The sequence below is a fragment of the Corvus moneduloides genome, chromosome 12 (genome assembly GCF_009650955.1).
Source record: "Corvus moneduloides isolate bCorMon1 chromosome 12, bCorMon1.pri, whole genome shotgun sequence".
In the NCBI taxonomy this organism is placed as follows: domain Eukaryota; kingdom Metazoa; phylum Chordata; class Aves; order Passeriformes; family Corvidae; genus Corvus; species Corvus moneduloides.
In genome coordinates, this window is record NC_045487.1 from 20400447 (window position 1) to 20424571 (window position 24125).

Sequence of the window (24125 nt, forward strand, 5' to 3'; positions counted from 1 at the left end):
ACAGTGTAGGAGTTTCATTCTTTCAAATCCTGAGACAGAAGAACAGGATATTTCAGGTAATAACATTTTTTTTCCCCCTTAATGAATGTAGTCTTATTTCCTGCTGAGATTTAATACACTGCAGGTAACTTCTAAATGTGGTGATTGTTTTTGGAAGGCAGGTAAAATGACCAACAAGGAAATTAAACAGGATAGAGACCCAGAAAACTCATTTTAGAGAGCTGCTACTTCAATGCAGGAGACCTCTACAGAGGGCAAATGCAGGGGTAGGCAAAGGGGAGCAGGAAAGGATGAATGCCCAAAGCCACTAATGACAGTATTTAGATGAGTGCCTTGAAGGCTTTAGTCTTTTCTATCTAGTCCTGAGAGGAGAAGGAAAAGCAAAGTGAGCTTTCCTGCCTCCTCCCAGTGGTTCTGCTGGAGCCTAAGCAGAAGGGAGCCTCTCTAGGGGACTGAAAGCAGTAAAGTATTTCACTACAGTTCATAGTAATATTTTTTTTCAGTCTGCAAAAAACTGAAGGAAGTTTCTTGAAATTCAACAACTTACCAATTATTTCTAAAATGGAGCTTTATCCATCAATCTGGACCCCAAGATTGTTACTTGTCAAATGTGCAGTTCATGAAAGAAACTTTTCATTATGTATTTTGTACTAAAGGTCTCTGACTCTAGGGCCTAAAAACATAAAGAGCTAGAGAATGACTGCTTTTCTAGTTTTATCAATTTACATGCTCTTATTCAGACTTCCTGAAATCAATCTTTGCCTGTGACTGCCCTGCAGCTCTCACACACCACTCCAGAGCCAGCTGTGCACGAGTAGCTGCAGTTTGCTCACAACTTCTAGAGGACAATATGACCAAATCAGAAAAAGGGGTATAATTGTGCATGTGTCTTAGTAAAAGTGCACTGATTTTCCATAACACACCACATGAACTTTAAGATCCATGTATTTTATGATCATACTCTGCCTTCTCACTGCCCTGCATTCCTCTCTTTCCCGAGCGTTTGTGGTGGAAACAGACCCTCCATGTGCAATAGCCAAATATTTCAGATATCACAGTACTTTATTTTGAGATCAGTGCCAGACCAACAGAGCAGTGGCATTACTGAGCAGCCCCAGAGCAAGGACTCACACTTCCTTTCCAGGGAGGGAGGGTTACCTGCTGGAGGTTACCTAAGAGAGCTGCACTTATAGCTGTTTTATTGCTGCACACAGCAGCGGACCCTGTACTCACGTCACCGAGCAGAGCTCCAATCTCTCATTCCTTACCTGGTGTTTCATGCTCCTGGTTATTTGCTTTTGCAACTGCATTCAGTTACTTGACATGTGAACCCTGGACTATGATAGTTTCTTCAGGTATCTTGTAATTTTGAAGCAAGAACAAGTAATTTTGAGGCAAGAACAAGTAATTTCGAGTTCTGATGAAATCCATGTGAATAGGAAAAAGCCAGCAGAGTGGGGCGAGCCCAAGGGCTGGCGATGGCTCCAGCACACCATGCCCCAAGGCTACTCTTAAAACACCTTCTCCACTCCAAAATGCAGGTTGTAAACATCTCTTCCAGGGATTACAGCAGAACTGCACATTAAGGGGATTTTTGAGCAACCGTTTATTTAGGAGAGGTCAGTGGTAGGGCACCAATCGCTGTGAAAGGTTGTATTTACATTATGTTATATTGGCTTCGAGGGCTGGAGTTGTTTCGTAGAAGCCAGCACACACGGAGAGGCCGAGGCAGCCACAGAGGGTCCCACAGGCCCGCACCCCAGAGGTCAGGCTGTCCCGGCGGTAACTCTGCGTGCGGCGGGGCGGGGCGGGGCGCGGCGGGGCGGCCGTGAGGGCAGCGCGGGGCGGGGCGCGGCGGGGCGGCCGTGAGGGCAGCGCGGGGCGGGGCGGGGCGGGGCGGGGCGGCCGTGAGGGCAGCGCGGGGCGCGGCGGGGCGGGGCGGGGCGGGGCGGCCGTGAGGGCAGCGCGGGGCGGGGCGGGGCGGCCGTGAGGGCAGCGCGGGGCGGGGCGGGGCGGCCGTGAGGGCAGCGCGGGGCGCGGCGGGGCGGCCGTGAGGGCAGCGCGGCGGGGCCGCTCCCGCCCCGCGCCGAGGCGCCGCCGCCACGTGACCGCGCAGGGCCGGCGGGGGAACATGGCTGCGGCGGCGGGGTGAGTGCGCGCCGGACCCGGCACCTCCGGCACCCCGCTCCCTGCGAGGGGCACGGCGCGGCCGGCGGGGACTCGCGGGGGACCCGCTGGGCCGGGGGTCGGGCAGGCAGGGCATAAGGCTGGCGCCGGGGTTCCCCGAAAAGATTTCGGGTTTTGCGCGGGGCGGTGAGAGAGCTGTGAGGGGTGCCACGGGCGGGTCGGCTCGCAGTGCCTCGTCCCCAGCCGTGGGTTATCCTTTAAGTTGTCTTAGGTTTGGAAGTGATGCTTAAAGGTAGCTTGGATTACATAGCACAAGGGTTCTCCCACATTTTATAGCAAAAGTCAGCCATTTCTTCCCGTGCTGTAAGAAGGTGCCATTACAAGTGTATCAAAACGAAGGGGGCAGTTTCCACAGTTACCAAGCACGGGTCAGGCTGGGGCTGGGCTGTGACCCGGGTCTCTGCGGGTCCCGTCCGGGCCTGGTGTCCGCAGCGCTGTGCGGGCGCTCCCTGCCCCGGCAGCACCTGCCCGGGGCCCCTGGGCCGGCGAGGTAGGAGGGACACGGAGCGGCGCCGGGACTTCAAGCTGTCAACTTTACAAGGGGCACTGAGCTGGCCGTGAAGAAAATACCCGCTTTATATCTTGAACAGCCGTAGTTGCTTTTACTGTTTGGTTGTATCGCCTATTTCCTTGTGCTGCTGTTACAGCATGGGCCTCTTGCGCTTCACATATGGGATGTGGAAACAGCATTGGAAATTGTTTAGGCTTCACGCTGATGTTGATGAATGTGTTGCTCAAAACAAACAAATAAATAAGGCCCACTCAGTAAACAAGTGATAATTTACTGAAACGTAGTTTCAGTGGTTTCTCATGTTCATTGAAATCTGGATCCTCTCTGTGGGATCTCAGTAGAACAGAAATGGCAGACCCATGAATTTTCTGCTCAAAAAATCCAGAAGTACAAAAGGTTAACTGAAAAATGGTAGGAAAACCAGAAATAAAATAGGATTTTTGATTACCAGTGTGTTCTGGTGGTTGCTTTACAACACATCCAAAATGTTAGATGGATCATATGGCGCCAAAATGTAAGCTCTCTGAAAATACAAAACTTCTGAAATAAATATTGAAAATCAGCAGCTCCAGGCAAAAGAAAAATATCCTTTAAACAAACAGATGTAGTTTAATGTTCCTAGCTATATTTCACTTGCAGTATAATAAAATAAAAGAGCTCGTCTGTGAGCTTGGGCCTAAGTGATCATAAAAATTGTATGTGACAGCCAGCAGGAAACTATCAGCTACTGTGGGAGGCCTTTACCAGACTGAGCAGTGGTTGAATGCTGGTACCAGACTGGAGAAAAAAATGAAGCTGAGCTTCTCTTGTCCTGTTTTGTTCTTGCAAGTATCCACTTTGACACTGGCTAAGGTTTATTTGCAGAAGCTTGCATAACTTCAAAGAGGCATGCACTACAAAGCAATGCTTGTACCAAATACACTTCTTTATCAAGTGTGTAACTTTACATGAAAGTTTTGGGTTGAGTTTGTGGCTGGAGATGGAGAGTTCTTGTGCTAACAGAAGAAACCAACCTTAAAAGACTGGCCAATGTGTTGTATTAATTCAATCCTGATAATTCTGCTGAAGCAAGTCAAGAGGAGGCCACAAAGTTGATCAGAGGACTGAAGTGCCTCTCCTGAGAAGACAAGCTGAGAAAATTTGGGCTGTTTAGCCTGGAGAAGGGAAGGTTGTGTGTATACTCAAAGCACCTTTCAGTATCTGAAGGGACTGCAGGGAAGCTGGAGAGGGACTGTTCATCAGGAACTGCAGTGATAGGGCAAGGAGTAATGGGTAGAAACTGAAAGAGGGGAAATTTAGGCCAGATATTAGGAAGATATTTTTAACTGTAAGAGTGGTAAGATACTGAAACAGGTTGCCCAGGGAGGCTGTGGATGCCCCAGCTCTGGCAGTGTTCAAAGCCAGGCTGTGCAAGGCCTTGGGCAGCCTGGTCTAGTGGGAGGTGTCCTTGCCCATGACAGGGGCTTGGGATGAGATGATCTTTAAGGTCTGTTCCAACCCATTCTATGATTCTGTGATTTGTGTGTCTTGTGGGATAAAACTGAGTGATTAGAGATCATGGACCAAAATGAAAAGCTTGTAGTTTCTTCTCTAGAGAGAATTTTGTGGCAGTTTTGTTCCAAGGCAAATAACATAGTTTTACACTGCTTACACTGTAATTGCATGTGTATTTGTAGGGTTTATACATTTGTGAGGCAGTTACATACGTGCACCCATTCAATTTATGACAAGTTGTTGAACAGCCAGTCCTGTGTGTGACATTTTTTTCTTGTGATCTTGAGTATTAAGAGAGTTCTCTTTCCCAATTTTTATTTGCCATGGAAAGCCAGGTGTACAGCCATACGCCTTTTTGTAAGGCTTAAATTCAGTATTGCCTCTGAAAAGAGCTCTCTGTGTTAGCTGTGGAAAGCTCATGCATGGTTCATGTGTGCCAAGTGACCGGACCTCTGCAGGCAAAGCAGCATCTGTGGGTGTTCTGCCATGTTGTCAGTCCATCCATGGAGGTGCCATCTGGGTGGTTGCAGGAGGAAAAAAGAGAACAAGAGCTGTGGAGGAAGCAAGCTCCTCTAAGTTGAATATTCTCTCTAAAACTTAGCTGGTTTTCTCTGCAGAATTCTAGTTGGGGAGGTAGGTGTATTGCCTGGCAAGCTCCTGCTGTCTGAGGTATGAGTTAACATGGGCGCTCAGCAGAGAACCTGAGAAAAGAGCAGGAGTTGCAGCAACACTCAGCCCAGCCCTCGGGCCCTGCAGCCCTTTCTGCAGGGTCCAGCATGCTCTGTTGTTGTGATTTCTGCAGCAGCCTTAAAACAGGGACCAAGGCCATGCCCCTGAAGAAACTGTGCCAGGCTAAAACAACTGCAGAGGCCATGTTCTGCTGTGGATTAATACTGTGGCATCATATTCAGACAAGGAAGGTGGGATCTGTTACGTCCAAGGAAGAATATGCTTTCACTTAGAGAAAACGTGCAGAAGAACTTTCATTTTGCACTAGAATGCACTTTAGCTTTAGCATTAAGATCCCAGTAAAAAGCACACTTAAAGTGGCTTAGTAAAACTACTGGTAGGAATTGCTGCCTGACATAATTATTTCTCCTTGATTCTCATGTGGATTGTCAAAGGTTTTAAGTGTAATAAAAGCATTAATAGTAGACTTAAGGGAGATAAAAATGTGCCCTTGTAGCTGCTTCCTATGAGCTCCAGAGGGTAGGAATAGGCCTGGAGGAGAGAGGTCAGAGTTCTCTCTTCTTTTCTTTTTTTTTTAAATCACAGAAGATCCCCAAACTTGTGAAGCAAGTAAACTTGCAATGAAGGTGACTTTTTTCCTTCCTTTGAAGCAAAACATGAGACAGGCTGTGCTACAACCTCTGCCTGTTTGTTTTTTTTTTTTAATCAGCAGATACAAAAATCTAAGAGCAACATATGGTATAAGGGTATCTGATGATGTTCTCTCCTCCCTTTTATAAATGTCCCTTAAGGTGAGCATATGATTTCCAGGCCCTTGCATGTACTTCAAGAGATTATCATGCTTGGAGAACAGCGTTTTCAGCCTCTTGTGCATTGCTGAATTACTGAGCCACAGCTTTGTACCTGGAAAGCCTTGCCTGTTTTTAGTTTAAGGTTCACTATCTGGCTCAAAACTTCTGGTAGCTTTTGCTAGGATTTTATGAACTTGCTTCCTTCTTCCTACGGGCATGGGTACCCCAAAACAAAAGCTTGTGCTGTTCTTCTGGGCTGTGCAGATGTGCTGCAGTAGGTAGACTGCAGCCCTTCTGATGATCACCTGCCTTGGTGCTGGGTTGTCAGGTGTGTGTGTGGGGAGGAATAAAAATAAACACATTTGGGTTTTGTGCACCATCAGCTGAACTTCTAAGCAGATAATTTGAAAATTGGATTAGCAAGAGCAGTCTTTTCTCTTCTAAAATTACTTACACTGTTATATCAAGTAGTTATAAGCAAATAAAATAAAATATTTTATCAGCTCTTTTATGCTGTGTCTGCAGTAAGAAATTATAGCGTTTACATTTCTGAAGTTGATAAAGTCTTTTAGGAGGTTATGCAGCTATAAATCAAAGGTTACCTTTCAGATTGCCTATGAAAGCTATATAATAATTAAGATGTGGAGCTTTGCTCCTCTGAGGTTAAGTCCTTTGGTGGTTGGTTCATTTCTTGTCATCTTAACATAGTACCAAGTTAACTGCACCCTTCTGGCATCTCCTGTAAAGCATAGCTGATAGAAAGTGACCATCCAGTCAGTCTTGGAGAAGCTGAGGTTGAGGGACAAATTGGACTTAAATCACAGGATTTTATGGATAAATTTTATTGATCATCTCTAATACTGAAGCTCCAAAGCACAGCTTTGCTATATTAAGCATAAAAACCCACCCCCAAAACAAACTGCTTTTAGATTCTTCTCGTATCATCTGGTTAAACTCCTCCCTTTGCTTCATATTGTACAAAAGCTATGGTGTTTCTACTGGTAAAGCTCCAAAAAGTGCACTTATGGATCTGAAACAATGTGAATGAATCAGCCACATATTGTTGAAGTACTTTCAACATCTGAAATTACTTAATAACAGCAAGCTCTCTGCTTTTAAACTGTATTCTCACAGTTGCAGCTCCGTTGAGTACAATCTTTCAGAAACTTTCTGGGCTGTCTCAGCACATTTGAGCCGCCTTAGGGACAAGTGGTGGTACCCAGTACATGCTCCTGTGGCCACGTGTTTGTGTTCAGTCACCTGCTGAAGCTGCTTATGTGCATGCAAGAATAAACATACATACATAGAAAAGAGATTGGCAGGTCCTGTGTGAGTATGGGAAATGCTGTTGTCCTGTGTCTGCTATCCATGATCTTTTCTCTCCACTCCCTGTTTCAGCTACTGAAAGTTTTCCAGAAGGACTTGCTGTAGTTTGCTAGACTTAATGTAAACTTCCACTTCTGTTTTCAGCAACTCAGAACTAATTTTCTTCCCTCCTGCTTTGCCTCTCCTCAGCTGACACAGGCTGTAGTCACTTTGTGTTGTGTTGCCTGTAGGGATGTAGTGAGTCACGTGCCGTGGGTTGTAGCTGCAGCCAGCCTTGTCTGCTGTTGCCATCTTTTTCCTTTGGTACTTGTGTGAGCAGTGCTTGATGGTTGCTTGCGAGCGATGCGTGTGTACGACCTCTCTTCTCCGTAAGTGATGAGCCTCTTGTTAGTAGTGTTGAACTAAACTAAAGTAATGAACACTGTGCATCTAAATTGTGCTAACCACTGTCTTTGCCATTAATTGTCAATTAAAAAAAATCTCTTCTAGACCCTCCTTTTGGCTGGGGAATGAGACTTTGAAAGTGCCTGTAGCGCTCTTTGCCTTGAACAGAAGACGACTGTGTGAACGCCTGAGACAGAATAAGGATGTCCAGAAGAATTCAATTGTTCTGCTGCAGGGTGGAGAAGAAACCCAGAGATACTGTACTGATACTGGTATTGTGTTTCGCCAGGTAAGAGCTGAATCAAAACTTCAAATTGAGAAACTCTCTTCAACTGCGTGAATTTTTAAATTATTTAAAATTCTTTTCCCTTTATCTCTCAGATGTGCATTGTCTTGCTTCACTTAAATAATTTGGCTTCTTTATAACATTGCTTCTTCAGCTTTGAGTTGCTCTCACTTTCAGTGCTTTAGTGCAGGCTCATTATCTGGTTTAAAGGGCCTAAACCTGTTTAAGGCCTTAACTGCTCATGAGTGTTTGAATCTAACCTTGAAGACAGCAGTGGAATATTTCTTCATTCTTTCAGTCTTGTCTGTGACTCAAACAACAGCCTAAACTGAATTAATTAATAGAAAAGTATACTTATGGTTTTATAAAACAGCAGCCTATCTCTTGGAATTTACAATGTGTCTTCTTAAATTAGACTCTTATGTGCCCGTGTGTTCTTCTGTCACAAATAGAACTTAACAAGTTCTGGGGATGTTGGTGTAAAAGAACTCAAATGATGCATATCCCATATCCTGCATGGTTTCTGCAGCACTTTGTTTTGTGAATTTAATTGAGCTGTTGTATGTTATGAAGGAACAAACTCAGTAAATTCTACTTTAGATAGCACATATCTTAATGTAGTTATTAGTCTGGTTTTAGAGGAGATGCACCTTTCAGGGCACTAGAGCATACGTCTGTCCTTACCAGACTTAAATCCTGTGTTGTTAGGTGTTTTGTTGTTTGCTTGCTTGTTCTTAAAATAACTCTTGGCTAAGGGCTGTTCCTAGTGCAGCTTCCTTTTCTCTAGGGAAGGCTGGGTTTTCACTTCAGCACTCTGCTTTTGCAACCCAATGAAGCTGCACTCTGCTTTTGCCTTGTCTGTTGTGATGTGATTGTTTCTCCCTGATAATACATTCCCTAATTCTAGATTGGAAGAATGTATTTTAATGTGTAGTGTGTGTTTATTGTGCTGAGTTAACCTGCTTACGGTAGCTTATTAATCTCTGATCCTTTCCAGTTGCCAACAAAGAGATTTGTATTATTCTAAACTAAAACTAACCAGTCTGAAAAGGTTTAGACCTAAACCACTTCTTCCCCTCCAAAAGCAAGAGAGATCTCTTCCAGATATGTGGAAATAGAAATTAATATGTACTGTAGTGCATTTTTAGAGCTGGTAGAGGTGAGGTCTTTCTCCTAAGAATATATTTTGTTTTAACCTAGGAATCTTACTTTCACTGGACTTTTGGAGTAACTGAAGCAGGCTGCTTTGGAGCAGTAGATGTTGATACTGGAAGAAGTATGCTTTTTGTTCCACAACTCCCTGAAAGCTATGCTGTTTGGATGGGAAAGTAAGACCTATCTTTTAACTACATTCCAGTGTATCTGAGTACTTCATATGACGTAACTGTCTGTAGAGTTCCAGCGCTATGTCATTTAATCAGGTTCTACCAAATAATGCAGTGTGAATGATATGTACATAGAGTGATACATACAGAGATACAAAACATGATCAGTTGATAGTGATCATCTGATATGGAATGATCTGCCACCGTTTGGAAAACAGTACCCTTAGAATTGGAACCCATGAATCTCATGGTATCTCTGAGAGGAAGGTGAACCATAAAGAAAAGTCAGTATCTTGTGTTAAGCCCAAGGAAGTTAAATAATAAAGCAGGCTTTTTCAAGCTGCTTTGCCAGTTTGCAGCAGCCTTAGCTAATGAAGCTTTTTGAATGGCATAAGGTAGTTTAGCCTCTCTGATAGTTTTTTTTTTAAATGAACTCACAGACTGGGAAATGTGATTTTAACGCTATTCTATGAGTATGCCATAAGCATCTCTCCATCCACCTGGGTAGTAAATACTGCACAGTGCCACAGTAGTGGAGGAATTGATTTATTTATGCATTCATTTATTTTCTCAGTCTTAATTGTATTTATACCCTCTACCAAACTGTAAATTTTTGTATCATTTACATTGTCTTAGAGCACTGGATTGCTTCTAATTTAAACTTTTGACAAGATGCTTCACTTCTAATTGAAGCTATCACTTATATTTTAATGCTAATTTTGGGAAAAGGAAAACAGTTGTAACTGATCCCATGTGCTGAACTGTGCCAGACCATATGGTAGGGCATGGCTGCTGTCTTCTCAGAGAACTTACATGAATATCACTGTCTCAGACCTGTCTGGGGACTGAAATTGTGATGGCATAAAAATCTGCATACTGCTGTCTGAAATATTTTAGCTGCAAGCCACACCTGTCTGGGATGGCAGGTTCCGTAACCCCCATGTGTACTCTCAAGTCTGTTCCCACTTGGTGCTTGTTCCCACTTACAGACAAAGTTTTTTCCTATCCTTGAGTTCTCTTTTGCTAGTTCAAAACAGCTATTTCATACTCGCACTGATTGTGCCTAATCTAAAAAAGCTTAAAAATATTACTGAAATTTCAGCATCTCATTTTGCAATCTCAAACAAAATACTATGGTGTTTATAATTAGTGGCCTTTTTGATTTGTTTGTGCAGTGTGGATATAAATATGCTGCTAGCAAGAATTTTTCTTGCTTCTTTCCAGTCCCGTGAGATATTTTTCTCTCTCACGGAAGACATTAGTAGAGTTCTATAAGCTATGAACACCTGTGACCTTGCAAAACCTTTGTTTATAGTACAGTAGAAAAATATTTTGACAATGGATGTTTTAGGATTTTAGCCAATCACCCCAAGGGGTGGCTGATCCTTTGACCAGTTAGACTATGAAGAAAAAAGTCCATAAAAGACTTGTAAAATAATTAAATAAAGGAGTCTTGCTGCACAATTCCTGCCTGCTGGATCTCTCTTCTCCTCCCTACCACTGCAGGATACCACAACAGTGCAGCGCTTGTTATCTGTCCATTTGCAGAATTACACGTCTAGTTAAAAGTGGTTTATTGTCATTGTGTCCTCTTGCAGAGTATAACAAATAGTCTTTGTTGTTTTCTAAATTCTTCTCCTTACCCTTCCTGAATCCCTCTGTTTTAATCTTGTTTTCTCTTCTGTCAGCTGTGGTCATGTACTTTTTCTGCTTGTCAGAAGGAGGATGGATGAATAACTCATTTGTGAGTCAGTAGCGGTTCTGCTTCGTAAGTTGGTTGGCAGTGGGTACTGCACACAGCTAGGGATTGTGTTCCTTCCCAGAAGATTCAATTTTAAGTCAAAATTAGCACTGAAAGAAACACAAGTAAGTATGCCTTCCATCCACTGCAGTTTATCTGCTGCAGTTTGCCTTGGAAGTGCTTACTGTGCCTGTGGAAGGTGCTATCTACCCACTGGAGAAACAGTCATTTACTATCAGTGAAGCAGAAATCAGTGTAATGTGTTGTGTGGTATTTGTGAGGTTGGTGTCTTACAGAGATCTGCAGCTGGTCTGCTAAGTTCATAGCACAGGGTGGAGTTGCTTTGCCCGGTGTTTATACTGCTTTCTATTTAAGACAGACGTGGGAATTTGTGAATTTAGGCAGAAACACATTCTCTAAAAATTAATGCAAAAGGCTCTTTACTGTTATGCCTTCACTTCTGAAGAACACATATTTGAGTTGCCTTTGAAGCATAGCATGGATAACGTGTCTTTCAGAGGGGTTAATCTTTTTACCTTGAAGTAATACAAAAATGGGTCTTTTTGACTCCATTCAGATTGCAGTCTTAGTTTGGCCAAAGCCAGTGCAGTGTCTGAGAGTGTTTAGCTTGGAGATCAGCAGACCATAAGTTTACAAATGAGACCATGAACACTGCAATTTTTCCAGCCTCACCACTGCACTTGTTTTTATGAGTGGTGCTGCATGCTGAGGTGGTGCCTGGGAACTCTGCAGAACAGGTGGACATGGAGATGGTGGATGCACCACTCTGGGCTGGGGTGAGCTCACAGCCCAGCACTAAGCAGTACTGGTGTTGAGGGTGACTACCACTTTGGAAGTGTTACCGAGCTGGTAGGGCTTCATGCTGAATGTGTATGCTCTGAAGATTTGTAAATAGTTGTAAGGTTACCTTTCAGAAGTCCTTCAAGCTAAAATAACCTCTGCAGTTTTAAAAGGAAGGAGAGATTTAATTTAACTCGCAGACTATGGACCTTCTCCAAAAAATCCCCAGCCTTTTAAGGTGGCAGTTGCAGAATTGTTATGAGAGTAGTTGTAGGACTGGTGGTCCTGCGTTCATGGAAGGGATCGCAACAACGTTGCTCTGTTTTTAAATTATGGGTGTGGGCATTTCTCCAGATGCTGGGCCAGCCAATTTCTTACTTGTTGGCTGGAAAAACCTTTTCAAGTAGGGGAACCACTTTGCCTGCCTCTTGACTTGTACCTCTGCCCCTGTCCCTCCATCATTTGTAAGGCAGACACACAGACTCTGAGAATGACTCTGAGCTTAGTGGGTGGCTTTTCTGCTCCAGAATATTTTTCTATTTTTAACTTTAGAAGGAAGAGTTTAAGAAATGAGTCCAGTAATACAGGATTGTGATGAAGGCTTCAGAAGTGTAACTGTTTTGTAAATGCCCCTCTTTCTTGGTTCAGTCTTACCTAGTCAAGTTTGTGGTGCAAGAAAGCTGTTAGCAATCATTTCTGTTCCTAGAAAGCATTGAGTTGGTATGACTGCATGTCTTCACAAAGACTTCAGTTTTGCTAATTAATGCTGCACCTGCTATTTACCTCCTTAATTATAAATGACAGTACTAGTCAGTGTGCTGATTAAAGGTATTTTATAAAGTAAAACATGCTGTACAGCAGCTGCTTTATGTGGAGAGCATGCCAAAATAACTTAATAGCCTTTGCACATAGAGTGTTTTTAATGGAAGACAAAAAATATTTAAGCGTTTCGTGCTCTAACATTAGAAATGCATATTAAATGTATTATTGGCCCGAACAGTAAAATAGTACTGTGGTGCCTAATTTCCTGTGCGGTTTCCTGGGTTTTCTCTGAAGCTCTGCTGGATGACTGGTAAGTATTGCAACTTTAATCCAGCATTGCACCCACTATAAGTAATGTTTTTCCATTAATTTGATTGAAAGTTGTCTCTGTGTTCAAAGTTGAACCTTGGAGTAGCACTTGGAGCTGCAAATTTATTTCTCAGTGACCTAATGAGGTAGCTCTTTAAAACACTGTCATAAATTTTAAGTAGGTTGCAACTGAAATCAACCTTTGGTTTTGGTGATTACACTTGACTGACATCAGCAAAGCTGAGTAGTTTTACTGCCTTTTGAAAAAAGTACAGAAGTGTATGGTTGGGGTTTTTTGTTTGTTCGCTTTTTTCCCCTTAGCACTTTTGTAAAAGAAAGTAGCCTCTCAGTCTGTGGGGGCTTTTACCTTTCTTTGCTTATAGACTTTTTGTGACTGTGAAAACTAGAAGCTAAGAAATTGATTTCTTGATCTCTTCTTCTTAATGGAGATTGGTGAGATTTTGTGGCATTTGTATTTTGAATAACTGTGAGTATTAAATCGTGCACAGCATGGTATGTTTATCTGACTGTATCATGGTGACAGAGACTGGTGCACTAATTACCCTTGGTCTGACGATGAGACAGCAAGGTGTGTGGAAGGGAAGCTGACAGTGGAGACAGCTCTTTGGAAAGATAGTGCAGTGTGTGGGGGGGTTATAGGGAATGAACTCCAGATTTCCTTAATTGCTCTTCTTGATGTACATTTTGCAGGAATGAAGGACGTCTTCTACAGGAGTTTTATTAATGTGGAGCATACAGGTCCTCTTCTCCACAGCCTGCTCCAGAGCTATGTGTTCTTTGGTTTTACCTTCCAAACTGATTCGCCATCTCCTGCTTTTTTTTATTGTAATTTTTTCTCTAAAATGAAATACGCTTTTCTTTTTCTGTGTCTCTCAGTTTGGTCTTTTACTGTAATTTTTCCCTTCCCAGTACCCACTGAATCTTTATTTTGCTTTTTAAAAAAAACCCCAGGTTTTAATCACTTTAGGTTGTCTTATTACTGTTCAGTACCAACTGGCATTGCAGTTTATCTGAAAGGTTTGTTACCATCTGGAAATGTCCTCTGTGGATCTCAAACATACTCAGTTCTGCTTCTGTTTCTGAGTAGTGTCAGAACTAATTTCAATCTTTGCACTATCCCACTAATCAAGACTTGCAGTCCATTTCTGTTTATTGCTTTAACTTCTGGGAACATCAGCGTAAATTGACACAGCACTTTTCAGTGTGGCAGTTGGAGGGTTTCCCACCCTGGGGAATGCTCATCTTTTTATTTATTTATTTTTATTTTCTGCTTTAGGCTTTTCCATTTTTTATTATGACTAGTCATTTGGTTTCAGGTTACATTGTAGTGTTTCTGTCCAAGCCAATTTGAGTTGATTTTGGAGAGTAAACAGTCTTGAGAGAGATTTTTGTCAAATATTTTACTATTATTCAGATAGTACATCTGTTGCTTTACCCCTCATCTGATCCTTTCAAAACTGCACAATAAAGCTGGGCCTTTGATTGACGAGACTTACTTGTGTAATTCTCCAGGCTGCTTATTTTTCATGATTCCAGTTCTCTCCCTGGTACAGTGATTTCCATTTCTTGTCTCGCATTCATTTATTATTGTATGTTATAAAATCACAGAATGGCCTGGGTTGGAAGGGACCTTCAAGATCATTAAGTTCCAAGCCCCCACCATGGGCAGGGACACCTTCCAGTGTCCCAGGTTGCTCACAGCCCCATCCAGCCTGACCTTGGACACTTCCAGGGATGGGGCAGCCACAGCTGCTCTGGGCAGCCTGTGCCAGGAACTCAGCACCCGCACAGGGAGGAATTTCTTCCCAGTATCCCATCTAGCCCTGCCCTCTGTCAGTTGGAAGCCATTCCCCCTTGTCCTGTCACTCCAGGCTCTTTGTCTCGGTTTTGAAAGACAGGTGTCTGCTAAGGAAGGCAGAAGCCCCCCCTTGAAGTGGCAGATATAACCCCTTTTCCCTCTAAGTTATTATATTTTGAAATCAAGGGCCTTTAGGCAAAGATGTGGGAAATAGGAATAACAGTTCTTTACTGTTATATATCTATATGTGTATAACCAGTCAAACAAACAGCAATAACTCTGGCAGTAACAGCAAACAATCACAAACCCAGTCCAGCCCCAGCCTTCTCGGCTGTCAGGCCCTTTCCCCTCGGGTGCAGTTCCGCTCGCAGCCGGCAGGGGCGCTGGCGGCTCCCGGTGAGCAGGGCAGGTGCGATGGTTCCCCCGCGGCTGCAGGGGGCGCTCCGGAGCGAGCTCGGGGAGCACGCGGCTCTGGTGCCCTGGGATCCCGGGAAGGGATGGGACAAAGGCTTCACAAACCCCTGGGCAGCCGATCCCGGTGTCCGGCCGGACCCTCGGGAACAGCAGGCTGGAATGGCAGACTGGAGCGGCAGGGACGAACGCAAATCCCGGGTGGCAGGCGAGATGTATCCAGATGGGAGAACCCCACGGAGGCCCAGGCAGGCAGGGCGAGCAGGGCTACAGCGTAGCGAAAGCTCGAAGCAGCAGCGGGGCAGGGCAGCCACAGCCCGGTCTCCAGCAGGGCAGGGAAAGCGGCTTTTGGGGTCCCGGCGTTGTTTCCAGCAGGAAGAAAGAACGGCCAAAAAGAAAGAAGCAGCAGCTCCTTTCTCTGCAGCTTCTCTCTCCGGACGCTCAGAGCGAACTGACCCCACACCCAGGTGTAGACAAAGGAGTAGCCAGGTCCGCCCCACTCCCCTTTTGTCTTTCTTAAGTACAGCTATTTGTCCCCTAGCAACATGCATATGGGAGAAAATTCCTTTAACAAAAAAAAAACTAAGACTAAACTGAAACCCCAACACTCTTGTAAATAGACTTTCTCCATCTTTCTTGTTGATCCTTCGGGCACTGGAAGGCTGCAGTTAAGTCACCCTGAAGCCTCTCCCCTGCAGGCTGAACAATCCCAGTTGTCCCAGCCCTCTGATCATGCTGCTGCCTCCTCTGGACTCTCTCCAGCAGCTCTGCAGGTGGGGTCTCACCTGAGTGGGGCAGAGGGGAAGAATTCCGCCATCCTCTGCTGCCCACACTGGGCAGTCAGCCCGGGGCACAGGGGTTTCTGGGTCCCAGCACACACAGCTGGGGTAGGGCCAGCCCTCACCCACCAGTATCCCCAAGTCCTTCTCCCAGGGCTGTTCTTGACCTGTTCATTCCCAGCCTGAATTGGTCCCGAGGATTGCCCCAACACAGATGTAGCTCCAGCACTTGGTCTTGTTAAACCTCATGAGAATCCCATGGGCCTGCTGCCCAATTTCTCTGTGGATAAAAATTACATTTTCAGTATAATTAATGTCTGGCTTGCTCTTGCTGCTTTACTGACAATTGTTTGCTCTAAAAGCACTGATCAAATGCTTAGACTTCTCAAATGCTCAGTTTAGTCATTGTCCCAGTATTCTCACTGTCCACAAGCCTTGCTTGCTCTGGGAGGAATGTGCGTTGTTTTTATGACTTTTACTTCAGTAATTATTTTTATAAATCTTTGCTTTCTTACTGCTTTCTTCAACACCTTAAGTTTCTTGTTGAGAAGGCTTGAAACCATAATAGCAATTTGTATCAGTCCATTGATTGGCCGTCTCTACCAGCATACACCTATAAGTGAATGCTCGAGTGTTAAAAGTGCTTCTTTTTCCTCTCCTCTTTTTGATTCAGGCATATTGAGAAAAGAACCAGCACTAAGCAAATCTGTTTGACGATGCTCTACCCGAGTTTTTTAATATCCGGATGTGGCTTCAAACCACAGAATGAGATAGCACGTCTCATTCCTGTGGTGTGACAGGGAATGTTGATAACTCCCACCAGGCATTTCTTATTTTATACTTTATGTAATGTGCTACCAGGAGTACCGAGTTCGGTGATATAAACTCCTGATAACATTTTGAAGTATCAGAGAATCTAAGGGGTTTTTTTTATCAGGCATGCCCTGTGTTTTTCTTCAAAAAACCTGCTGCTGGTAGGAAGGTGAGCTGCAGCAAAAGAAATGTCCGTGGGGGTTTGCCAGCAGTGCTCCAACAAGGCTCTGCACCTCCACACTGCCTTCTGCTGTGCCACTGCCTGGCCTGAGGGCAGAGCTCTCCTTGTTGCCCTGCATTTGGGAAGGTGCTTCAGTGAAAAAAATCTCAAGTGAAATACCTACAGTGGTTCCTCTATTCTTGCACTTATAAAATTCCACGTTCTTAGCTCTTGATGTTAACTGTTTTCCTTATGTTTTTTATTCCCTGTGACCTCTATGCTCAGGAAGGACTCCCTGAAAGAGTGTGGTCTCTGTTGATAAACAGAAAAGAAAAAACAAACCCAACTGTTCTGTTAAAAGATGTTAGAGAAATGTATCATTAGTATTAGTGCTTCTTAAAAGCTAAATGTGAGTGTAAAGCAGGCAGACTGTGTTTTACTGCTGTGTACCCCTTGCTGGAGGTCTGGCAGTCAGAGCAGGTAGCCACAACCCCAGTCCTGGGGGACACCAGATACTTCTTTGTCTGGCAGGGGCAACGTGATGCAGTGGATAGGGCACTGTGTACAAGGGTAGATTTTGTCTTTTCTTTGTGCCCATTGAGTTGTGTCAAGTTCATTTAATTTCTTTGTGGTTTAGCTTTCCTTACAAGTTGTAAAATGGGAATGTTACCATCCCCTTCCTTCTTAAAGCTGTTCAAGTCATCCAGTGCTGCTGTAAAAATCAGTGCTGCTTCGTCTCATTCTCTTACTGATTAATATGGGAGCTGTGAGACATGCTACTCACATTCCAGAGCTTGCTATAGTACTTTCTTGTGGGATACTAGGTATTACTTGTTTCCCCTCTAATATTGGTGTTTTTCCAAAGTACAAGCAGAACATCTGCTATTGACATATTCGGTGTGTAACTTTCTTTGTTAAGAAGCTTGAATTGAGACCAGTGTTCGAGTGGAACACTTTCTATATAGTGACCTAGAAATTACACTTAATATCTTAACCACTATAATTCTTGTGCTCTTTTTATTTGAGAAGAGAGCTTTCTAATGAGTATTTGTCATCAGTTTAATGCTACAAGACTATCTTTTGGGGATTTCAGTGGGTAAACATTTCCTTAGTCACATTTCTCTCTGTATAGAGCCCTTGACTCCAAGGAAGAATTTTATTTGCAGAGAGAAATAAAGCAAAGGTTACCAAATGCAAGTTTTCTGTGTTTTTGTCGGGTAGCTCTTGATAGTATCTCTTAAATGTCTAATTGAGATACTGCTGCTTGAGGTAGAATTTATAGAAAGTCTAAAGAACTGTTCATCTTTTGGGAATACCTGTAGTGGGAATAACTGAGCAGGAGCAATGAGACTGTATACTTGAAGCAGATGAAATCGGTAGGTCAGTGTTTGGCTTTTACTAGCACTAATTGTGACATTCTCCTCGATACTTTATTTCAGATATCCTAAGTCCAATGGCCTGTATTCTTGCTCCTAGTTATTTGGATTCTGCATGATCTGTGTGTAGCAGTGGGAAGTCCAGTATCACATACCCAGCACCTTGTGTCCAGCTTCATGCTTGTGGACTCTACTGTTCTGCCCCTCAGACAGGTGGGGCTTCTCTTACTTGTTTTCCAGTCAGATCAGGTTCAGTTGTCATCTTCAGCTTGATTTCTTTTGAAGTCAATTATTTTCTCAGAATCCATCTTATTGTCGACTGTATCAAAAGGAGCAAGGAGTCTGATTTTCCATGTGTACAGGTAGTTTTGGCTTTCAAAGAACGTAGCAGCAATCTAGAGAATTGTGGAAAGGGAGTACCATTAAGGTAGTCAAAACATTGCTGGAGGCTGTCTGTGATACCAGCAAGCCCGTTAGTACTGTTTTGTTTTAAATCTAGCTTGATGCCTTTTAATCTTCTTGTTTGAGATAGTGAAATTCCTTTGGAATATAAAGGTGATGGCATTTTTTTGGACAAAATCAGGAACATCTGCTGGTGTCTTGTAAAGTGTGCTGTGTTGTTCTTCCTCGCAGTCCTTGACACTCTCTTGTTTGGTTAATGCTTTGCCATCTGTTAACTTGATGATATTGTAATGAGAAGGGAGTTTATTGGTGAATCTCTGACAGCATTAAAACATTGCTTTTGCATCCCTTTTCGCCTTAACATTTTCTAATGTATTTCTATTCTTCTGCTTTAAATTTTGCCAGGGTTGTTATTCTGTGTCTGCAGTCTCTCTGAAACTTGTACTCTGCTTTAAGCTCATTCTAGCAAGGACTGAGAAATGAGTTGTTGACTGTGTAGAACTTCAGTTGCTGAAGATTATGCTTGTCCAATTTTCTCCTTGTGCATGTGCTTTCCCTTATTTAAGTGAGGAAAAATGTGATGTAACTCATGCCATGACTTGCTGGCAGTAAGTGTGTGCATGCTGCAGTGCCACGTACAGGCACTACCTGCAGGATAATGTAGGCATTTAATTTGCTCAAGACAAAGTGATTTTGCCATAAAGTGGTGTTTTATATCTGTTACTCTGAATGTGAAAGTCAGGGTTGAATGGAAGAAGCAGAAAGATTTACTGTGAAGTTCACTAGTTTTAGCCTTTCTGTCTCAGTGCATCAAGAATCATCCTCTCCTTATTTTGTGATACAAGCTTGGTATATTTTTCATGTATTTTAGGCAATAAAACTTGTAGAACCTATTAAGAGAGTACTGTACCCTGAACATTATTGTGTAGAAGTCTTTGTTAATGGTCTATTCTGTTACTGTTCCAACCGTGTTAATTCTAACTTTTAATTACTGCTGGTGAGAATATCACTTTCTGGTATTTACCAGGAGCTGTGGATCCGAAAGACAATAAGACTTGTGGATCTGTATTTTAATTGTAGGAGAGAGTCTTTAGCATGGAATGTTGCTTTGTGTCAGTACTTGCTGTCTTCTTCCCTGACATACTAGGAGTTCCTCAAAATGGTTGTTGACTGGTTATTTTGAGCTTCCTACTGCTCCTTTTAAAAAAACACATTAAGTTAATACTGTTGGTTTTTGTTGGTTGGTTGGGAGTTTTTTGGTGGGGTTTTTGTTTGTTTATTTGTTTGTTTTTTGGCCTTTTTGGCCTTTTTTTTTTTTTCCTAAAGCCAGATACAGGTATTAGAAATTGTAGGTAATTCTCATTGTTTGCCCTAAAATACGTTCAGTGATAGCATGTGTGGTCAGCCATCTGGAATACTGCTTTGTTGTCTGTGCCACTTGATATTAAATTAATATTTCATTTTGCAGAAGAGCAGTTTCATCACATTGGTGCTTATTGTAGGCTACACCTATTGCTTTCTTTTATACGTAACAGTGGAGTAAGACACCCTGCTTCCATAATAGCTGCAAAACACAGACAAGGCCAGATGTGAGGACTTAAAGAATTCTCTGAAACCATTCAAATCGTTACAATAAGGGTGTATAATTTGTTTAATATTCATAGTGAACATACCATTTGGAATATTTTTTTCCCCACATGAGTATTTTACATTCGAGGCTATGCAGTAAGATAAGTAATCTTGAACTAGGAACTCCAACTGAAATGCTGAAGAAAAGCTAAATCAGACTACTTCAGGAAAAGCTGAATTTCATTTTAGAGCTGATGCACTGTAAAAACTAAAAACTGAAAATCTGTCCTAGAAGCATTGAAACATGAAAATACAAAGCAACCTTTAGGAATAACTGTTAAATATATTGAAGTTTGGACAAATGTTTAGATGCAAATGAAAGCATATATATGTATATCAGCAATTAGGCTGCAAATATATTAGCAGTTGGCTTAGATGCATTTCTTTCAGGAATAGCTATCAGCTGCTATAAATTCTGTTCACAGTTTTTCTTTGGCATTTGTGATGTAGATCCATCTCATTTTACCTCTCTTCTGAATACAGTTCTGAAAACTAGAACACTTTTTATCATGTTGGTATTACAAGGCTATTGCTCCAGAGTCCTTTAGCATACAAAGAAATGTTGCTTAATAGAATTCTTACAGTAATGTCACATTTGTACAGCTCTCTTAAGATTTGAATCCTGAGAGATGTTATGAATTCTTGTGCAATATAATGAACAACAGGTTTAAAATGTTTTTAGACAATGAGACTGAGTTTTCATTGGGTTTAAAGTGGAAATATAACATGGTTGATAAACTACTGCAAAGAAATTGTGATTTGAATTTTGTCCAAATATGTAAAAGCTTTAAAATAAATTTTTTGTGTATTTATAGATACACAGAGCTGTCATAGCTGTTCATCTTACTGATGGATAAACAGAGGAGTCAGTGTTATATTCCTATTTGAGGATCACATCTAAGTGGAGGCAGTCCTAGTACTATAGTCTGGGAAAATCTGAGGTGGTGTGATTTGGTGAAGCGTGGTGGTTTTTAAACATGCCATCGTGTGCCACTGTGAATTTAGTTAAACCAAATGGAAAAGTTTATTCTAAACTTGGATTTTTTCACTAAGATGAATAACAGACTAGGATCTATGATTACTAGCTTTTAATACTATGCTCCCTTACACTTTTACTGGTGGTTTTTGTGTTTGATAAATGTGTTATCGTAAGGTATTAATTTACTCTTTGACTTAATGTTTCACACTGTATTTTTACAGTGAAGGTTTTGCTGCTGCTCCCCCACCTATTTTTTCCCATTGCTACCTCAGTAGAATTTTGTTTAAAATAAAGCTGTCACTTGTTATCATTGAAGGAGAATCTTCAATATTTGGTGCCTAATTAAAACCATAGCTGTTAAAATAAGGCAGTTTATCAGAATTCAGATCTTCTTAAAACATAGCTTCACATCTTTAGGCCATCTTCAGCATTTCCCAGTCACTGTGAAAATCCTGAGAGTAAGAAACCAAGTAGGTGATCTAGATGGGGTAGAAAAACATGGAAGAGAGATGAGTTTCATGGGAAACATCAGCAGAAAGTAAACAGCTTTAATGTTTAACTCAAAATAACTCAAGCTTTTTCACCGGAAATTGGGATGAATTGTAAGTGGTGAACTACAGACAGTCTCTTGTTTAAGGGGTCCTTTGTGGCTGAAAATCAGAAAAATGAGGACCATATTCATGTAAATTAACATCAGTGCAGGACTCTTACATTTTCTTTCTGATGGCCATGTACTCTGAGATGCCAGATTTTTGCCTAGATGCTTGGCCATGCGTACATGGGCATGTTCCAGGAGTTTGGAGTTGTTTATTTCCATTTTAAAGTAAAATGATGACTCCTGTTATTCTGGAAGTTAACTATTGACAATTCTAATTAACACTGGTATTTGCTTGGCTGGAGTTATAAAACAACAAGGAAAGGATATTGAGCCTTTTTAGGGCTGATGTGCATTATTCTCTGTGGGTTTTTCCAAGTTGTGTTGTCAGGGAATCTAAACAATTTTGCACACCCCAAGCCTCTGCCTGAAGCCTGTAAAAATTAGGTCATTGCTTCTGTTCACAAAAGGGTTGGGGTTTATTTTTGTATAGGTAAAGAGACATGATTCAATAATATCTGGGATCATATCTTCCACTTGGGTTATCCTTCTGATTAATTTATGGCTTGCTGTGGGTTTTTTTTTTGCATGTAGTCTCTGCAGTGATTAATCAGAATTCTGAAACTGGCAGCCCATAGCACTGTTACAAATGACAAAGCCAAACCTGAAAGTTGTAACCAGTTAAGTTACTCTAGCTTCTTGAGAGTCATTTGTAGAGAGAAGCACTCCTCATCCCTGGGAAGCGTCAGATGTACTTGAAATTATGATAACTGAATGTAACTTCTGATTTAGATTATGCCAGAGAGCATTTCATGGAAGATACCCTGTGACAATGGTGATCAGTGCTAGATTTTCGCATCTTTTGCATTCAAATTGGATAAAAGTAGGTACTGAGCCCTGTATCTGCTCAGGAACTCTGCACTGGTACTTTTTAGAGTAACTACCATGTTGTGCATAATTATCTTTCATTGAGCTCCACTAAACTGGGGAAAAAAATGGAAGAGAGTAGAGAGACTATGAAGAGGTTCCATTGAGGATCACCGAATGATAGAATGGCCTGGGTTGGAAGGGACCTTCAAGATCATTAAGTTCCAAGCCCCCACCATGGGCAGGGACACCTTCCAGTGTCCCAGGTTGCTCACAGCCCCATCCAGCCTGACCTTGGACACTTCCAGGGATGGGGCAGCCACAGCTGCTCTGGGCAGCCTGTGCCAGGAACTCAGCACCCGCACAGGGAGGAATTTCTTCCCAGTATCCCATCTAGCCCTGCCCTCTGTCAGTTGGAAGCCATTCCCCCTTGTCCTGTCACTCCAGGCTCTTGTAAATAGACTTTCTCCATCTTTCTTGTTGATCCTTCAGGCACTGGAAGGCTGCAGTTAAGTCACCCCGAAGCTTCTCTGCAGGCCGAGCAATGCCAGCTCTCACAGCCTTTCCTCCCAGCAGAGCTGCTCCATCCCTCTGCTCATGCTGCTGCCTCCTCTGGGCTCTGTGCAGCAGCTCCAGGTCCTTCCTGTGCTGGCCCCAGGGCTGGGGCAGCTCTGCAGGTGGGGTCTCACCTGGGTGGGGCAGAGGGGCAGAATTCCCTCCCTTGGCGTGCTTTTCTTGTTTTGATTCTCTTTCTCCCTGACCTTTGATTGCTTTCTATACTGCTTTTCTATATCTGACAGCATAGAATTTTTTGGCTCTAATATAGACTTCATGTACACTTTTTCCTTGCACCTCTGTGCTTCTGCAACACAGTTGGTCTTAGCAGAAATCTTCCCAGTGGGAGAGGCAGCTTCATCTCTGGAGCATCATGGCTCTCGTGGGATGGTAGTTTGTGGGAAGTGTATATGAATTTATTTTTCCATCTAGTCAGAGGTGCTAAATGACTGTATAAAAAAAGTGAGGCAGAGCTGTGAGTGCTTCAGAGAGGAGCTGAGAAGTCTGGCTCTCAACTTCATGCTAAAAGTCTTGCCGACTTTTGAGTGAGATAGCGAGAAGATGAGCAGGGAGGTACACATCTGGGAATCCTGGCAGCTTGTCATTAGGTGTGATGGAGTCAAAAATATCTCAAAGATGACCTATTTTAACAGCTGAGGGAGAGGATGGAGGATTGTGAGAAACTGCTGTTCTCTTTCTCTTAGAGAAAAATTCCTCAGCCTTGAAAGAATGATGAGCTACTTTTGTTCCTCAAAAGAGTCATAGTGTACATAGAAAGAGATGTTGGAGGGATTAAAGCTGGAACGGATTAATATTAACCATAACCCAAGAATTAAATTCGCAGCAGTGTGCTGTAGGCTACACAATTGTAGGAGGCAACTAGCAACAACAAGAACAAAAAAGGAGTTGAGAAAGAACTTGTGAAAAGAACGAAGTTTTCTTATTGGAGTGGTGGAAAATGAGACCTATTCTTACTTTAATTGCATTAAATGAAGTCAATAAAATCCAGCACACTTGTGGGTATACTTTTATGAAATATTTACCTTAAACAGTTATTTGATTTAAACATTGCAGCTAATTATAAAAAGGTGCTTTGGATGTATTGCTCTAAAGAGCATATGTTACCATAAATT

The 24125-nt window shown here is 42.6% G+C and overlaps 1 protein-coding gene across 3 annotated transcripts in view; it reads left to right on the forward strand.

Moving 5' to 3' along the window:
- The first annotated feature begins 2056 nt into the window (after nucleotides 1-2056).
- PEPD (peptidase D) overlaps nucleotides 2057-24125 on the forward strand; it is a 144744-nt gene continuing 122675 nt past the window's right edge. Inside the window, exons 1-3 of one of the 3 annotated variants that reach the window (XM_032121406.1) lie at nucleotides 2057-2148; nucleotides 7489-7672; nucleotides 8870-8997. In XM_032121406.1, coding sequence (XP_031977297.1) covers nucleotides 2132-2148; nucleotides 7489-7672; nucleotides 8870-8997 — 329 coding nt within the window. In that variant the 5' untranslated portion in view covers nucleotides 2057-2131. Of the gene's footprint in view, nucleotides 2149-7326; nucleotides 7368-7488; nucleotides 7673-8869; nucleotides 8998-24125 lie in introns of those variants that run through there. The other 2 variants (XM_032121405.1, XM_032121407.1) reach the window with 2 other exon arrangements.